Source organism: Montipora capricornis, chromosome 10 (genome assembly GCF_036669925.1).
Source record: "Montipora capricornis isolate CH-2021 chromosome 10, ASM3666992v2, whole genome shotgun sequence".
Classification (NCBI taxonomy): Eukaryota; Metazoa; Cnidaria; class Anthozoa; order Scleractinia; family Acroporidae; genus Montipora; species Montipora capricornis.
The window spans coordinates 56,928,709-56,933,708 of NC_090892.1; the positions used below are offsets into that span (position 1 = coordinate 56,928,709).

Below are 5,000 nucleotides of genomic sequence, written 5' to 3' on the forward strand. Positions count from 1 at the left end.
TGACGCCTGGTAAAAAATATTCAATGACATTATTGATGAGCATCTCCCTTTGAAACAACAGAGAGTAAAGCGCAAAGCTCAGCCAAAATGGTTCAACGCTGAGATCCTAAACGGGATAAAGGCTAGGGATAAACTTCTCAAGAAAGCCAGAAAGAGCCAGGCAATAAGAGATTGGAATGCATTTAAACAAGCAAAAAACAGTGTGACTCATCTTATCAAGGTTACAAAACAATCGTATTTCAATTATGCAAGGATAAATTTAACTAAAATAAGAGTAATTCCAGAAAACTCTGAAACTTTATCAGGTGTCTATCAAATGAAGACAAAAGCGCTGAAAGTGGAATGAAATATTTCACAGAAAACAAGGAGAATATCTTGGATAAATCAAGTATTGCTGAGATCTTAAATTTGTTTTTCGTTGATCAACCAAAGAAACTAGTTGCGGCACTAGGGCCTGATTCTCCAACTGGCCTCTCAACGATAACAACTCATAGACAGGGCATTGGATCATTTGACCTCCCGACAATAACACAGAGGAGGGTTGTAGAATTACTGCTTTCTATCCCAACTCATAAAGCCACCGGAGATGATGGCATTAGTGCCAAATTACTCAGAATCGCTGCACCTGCAATATCACCATCGCTGTCAAAGCTACTGAACCTCTGCCTGTCTACCAAGAGTTTCCCAGCTGCATGGAAGGTTGCAAAAGTTACCCCTGTTTTCAAAGGAAATGGCAGTAGGAATGATAAGAACAACTACAGACCGATTTCTGTACTTCCTATTCTCTTTAAAATATTAGAGAAACACATGTGAATACTTGTGCAATTTCCTAAAGGAGAACAATCTGTTTTATCATCGGCTCCAGTCTGGCTTCAGAAAATCCCATTCAACTGAAGCTGCACTTATTCGTTTGGTTGACCAGTTGCTGTTTAATCTTGACAATGATAAAGTCACTGGGCTTGTTTTTATAGACTATAAGAAGGCTTTTGATTTGATTGATTACCAGTTGTTATTATCGAAATTGAAGGCGCTTGGAGTGAACGAGACTTCTCTTCCCCTGTTCCGCGACTATTTGAGCGGTAGAAGCCAGTATGTAAATATAGACAGGTGCCATTCTACAAAACGATCTGTGACGCTCGGTGTGCCACAGGGTAGTATTTTAGGTCCTATTTTATTCCTTGTATTTATTAGTGATCTTCCCGAAGCATTGCAGCACTGTGTCGCTGATATATATGCTGACGACACTACAATCAGCCACTCTGCTCACTATCAGGCGGCCCCCAATGCCGTCTCTGAGGGCCTACAGGAGGACATTGTTGAAGTCTTAAATTGGTCATCAAGAAATAAAGTGTTGTTAAATGAGTCCAAAACAAAGTCGATGCTTGTTACAGGGAAACGTTTGGTGAAGAAGATAGAACAGTCCACCTTTCAACTACGCTTAAAGTCTTCTGAACTTAATCAAGTACACTCACACAAACTGCTCGGAGTGACAATTGACAGTCAGCTCTCCTTTGACCAGCATGTGGATGACCTATGCAAGAGGTTAGCACAGAGAATCGCTGTGTTGCCGAAAATTAGACGCTCACTGCCTCTTGATCAAAGGAAATCTTATTATAACGCAATGATTAAGCAGACAATGCTGTATGCCTCAGCCGTGTGGACAACCTGCTCTGTAGAAAACATTAAGAAAGTGTTCAGGCTACAGAAACGCGTAGCCCGTGTAATACTGGGTGCTGACACAAAAGCGAACCGTGTGAAACTTTTTAAACAATTAGGTTGGGTTCCATTTTATCATGAAGCGAGAATAAATAAGTCTGTATTGGTATACAAAAGGATTTTTGGGGAGTGCCCACCTTAGCTCATGCACCCAAATGCTTGTTAGAAATGTAGACGTGAATGGAAGATCGAGCAGGCATGGTCATCTAAACCTTATCTGCCCCCGATTCAATCGGGAGACCGAGGGCGGAAGGTCTTTCTCAGTATCGACTAGCCGCCTCTGGAATATGATTGAAGGTAGATGAAGGTATATGAGGGTTAATAAACGTGATTGAAGATAAATGAGGGTATATGCGGTATATTAAGATAAATGGTAGTAGATGGATATATATATATATATAGGTAAATGAATGTGAATGACAGAATATTGGGAATATGAATTAATTTAGCGTGTCTTACGTTAGTTGGGGACTCGTAGTGGGTATATACATGAGACCTTTGCTCGTCTAAATGTCTACGGTACAATATATGTCCCCATACATAGCGTACCTACCATTTGGCGCCATTTTGAAAACAGGTTTGCGAACTTCGCAGAAATGAGAAGTCAGTATGATAAAGTGAAAGTGTACGAGAACAATACAGACGGGAATAAAGGGCAAATCAATTTATTATTTGTTGAAACAATGAAGAAAAAAGTTAGAAGAACGCGATGATTCGTAGGACAGACGAAAAATTCAAAGTTGACCTCGAACTTTAGGCGTGCATGCTAAAGCATGGCGACTGCAAAGAACAGCTTCGATGTTGTTTCTCGTACATTTCCAAGGGAAATATGCTTTATAGATGCCCAGATTAATAGTCTTTTTGACGTTCGCTTGAACTCTGGCTTAATTTCCGTAAATCTGCACTGTAATGAAATTTCAGCGATCGAAAATCTCGACAAACTCAAGCATCTTAAACATCTTGATCTGTCGTCCAATCACATCTCAAGAATGCAAGGGCTTGATGGTCTCAAGAGCTTGATGACGCTTAATTTAGCCTGCAATGAACTTCAAGTTGTGGAGGGGCTCGAAAATTTGAGGTACAACATGTGGTCCATTTTTATAATTTGAATCCTAGCAGTCAGTAGTAGCAGTGTACCAGGGCAATGATATTATTCAAGTGAAGCAAATTGTCACCCGAAGCAATTGTCACCTGTAATAGTGACAATGCAATTCTTCTTCATGTTACTCCTCTGTATACATGTAATACCAAATCAAACGAACCTAATGAGAATCCCTTTTGTTAAACATTGATTTTATCAACACCAAGATTACCAAGTTTGGGGAGTGGTGGCACAGTGCTTAGAACACTCGCCTACCAATATGACCCAGGTTGTATTCCCAGACCAGCGTCATGTGGGTCAAGTTTGTGTGTTCTCTACTGTGCTCCGAGAGGTTTTTTACCCAGGTTGTCTGGTTTTCCCTTCTCCTCAAGACCCTACATTTGATTTACTTTGATTTTCATAATTCTGCAGAAACTCGCCTTCAAGCGCTAAGCTCCAAACCACGTATTGGCTTCCATCAATCAAATTTCCGAACATAGCCAGGGAGATCTACTCTACCTCTGGAAAGTGAATTGGAGTTTTCGTTTAGTTCACAGCTCAAACACCATTATGATACGTTGTTAGAAATTCTTCAGTAAAATGATTCGTACATATTCCATCGCTTTCCATCGGCGTCGAAGTTCGAATGTACGAATATATACTGTAGGAACCAAAGATACTTAATGGTGGGTTATGTCATGCATCAATTGATTTCGTGACCTGTTGTTGGTGTCAGAAATTTGATTGGTGGAAGCCAAAAGACAGTTTGACCGATGGCACTTGAAGATGAATAATTTCCGCAGAATTATGAAAATCGCTGCGGCAATAATTTGAGTTGATTTCTACGTACAGTGTCCCCAGTAAGTGCCCCAGCATTGTGGATAGAAAGCTTGAACTTGAATAAAGATAATTATATTATTACTAAAGCATGGTATTTTGGTGAATGAATCTTACTCTGCAGGAATTTGATGAAACTTGACTTGTCCTATAACTTGATCAACAATATCTCAGGCTTGAGGAAGCTTCATGGGCCTGGCTTCAGCTTACGCACTCTTTATCTCCAAGGAAATCAACTTAGCTCCTTAGATCATGTGATTAATTCTCTCAATGGATGCTTATCTTTGAAGGAATTAATGTTGTCACAGTATGGTGAGGCAAATCCTGTATGCGAGACATCAGATTACACATCCACTCTGTTTACAGAACTGAAAATGATTCAAATGTTAGATGGACTTGACCGCAGTGGGAACCCAGCTTCTTCAAAAGATAGATTGTTTAATATCCCAGGTATTCTGAATTAATTTATTACTTTAAGGTGAAGTAAGTTTTAGTAATTTAAGTGTCAAATATGCTTTAGCACTGGTTTGAAGTACATGTACATGTACTGCAAAATGAATGAAACGAAAGTTAGAATGGGTTTAGACAGGGGAAAACCATAGTTCCTGTCAAGTTATGAACTAGGCAATAAATCACAGGTTTGGCGATTCAATCAATAACGATAGTTTTAATGTTAAGAATCCTGCATTCACACTTCGCTGCGTGTGTGTTGAGAAAGCGTGGATCACATGACCATGGTTGCGCTTGTCACGTCACAAAACTCATCTTAAACTCGTCTTATAAAAAAACTGTTGGCATAGAGTTATTTCAACCCACTATGATTAACACTGAATCTGGGAATTAAATGTGTGAGATAGTTGGGAGCTTAACCCATAATTTCACTCCTCAGGAGGCCTAGGATGCTCCCAGTTGATGAGTTAAGTAGTCTGGCATTAGACAGAATAAAATCTGTTAAGTCTCATTTCCAGGAGTCAGTGGATTAATGAAGCCTGCCTGCCCGTGTAGTTTTTTGACTGCTTAAGGACGGTGCCTACTCTTGTTATTGCGCATACATGTAAGTTCTGCGCATCTCGAGATACTCGGATTTCCTATTGCTGGTGCTTATTAATACAGGGATATTTTTGCGTGGTTCAAAACTACCGGTATGCAGAGAACGCAGGACTTAGCAAGTATCCAAAAAGAAAATTGGGGGTAACCACGCATTTTTCAGAGATAATTGAGGTTCAATTTGGAAAAGAATGCCATACATTGCTTTGTATTTTAAAACGTTTTACAAATATTGTTGATTAATTATCTTTGAAAAATGCATGGTTTCCCCCAATTTTCTTTTTGGATTTCAATAACACTTGTTATGATCTGCGATTCC

At 39.6% G+C, this 5,000-nt stretch overlaps 1 protein-coding gene across 4 annotated transcripts in view; it reads left to right on the top strand.

Annotated features, from left to right (window-relative positions):
* LOC138018557 (leucine-rich repeat and coiled-coil domain-containing protein 1-like) overlaps positions 1-5,000 on the top strand; it is a 46,468-nt gene that overhangs the window by 9,520 nt on the left and 31,948 nt on the right. For 2 of the 4 annotated variants that reach the window (XM_068865235.1, XM_068865234.1), the window contains exons 2-3: positions 2,638-2,794; positions 3,759-4,084. In XM_068865235.1, coding sequence (XP_068721336.1) covers positions 2,706-2,794; positions 3,759-4,084 — 415 coding nt within the window. In that variant the 5' untranslated portion in view covers positions 2,638-2,705. Of the gene's footprint in view, positions 1-1,505; positions 1,543-2,270; positions 2,795-3,758; positions 4,085-5,000 lie in introns of those variants that run through there. The other 2 variants (XM_068865233.1, XM_068865232.1) reach the window with 2 other exon arrangements.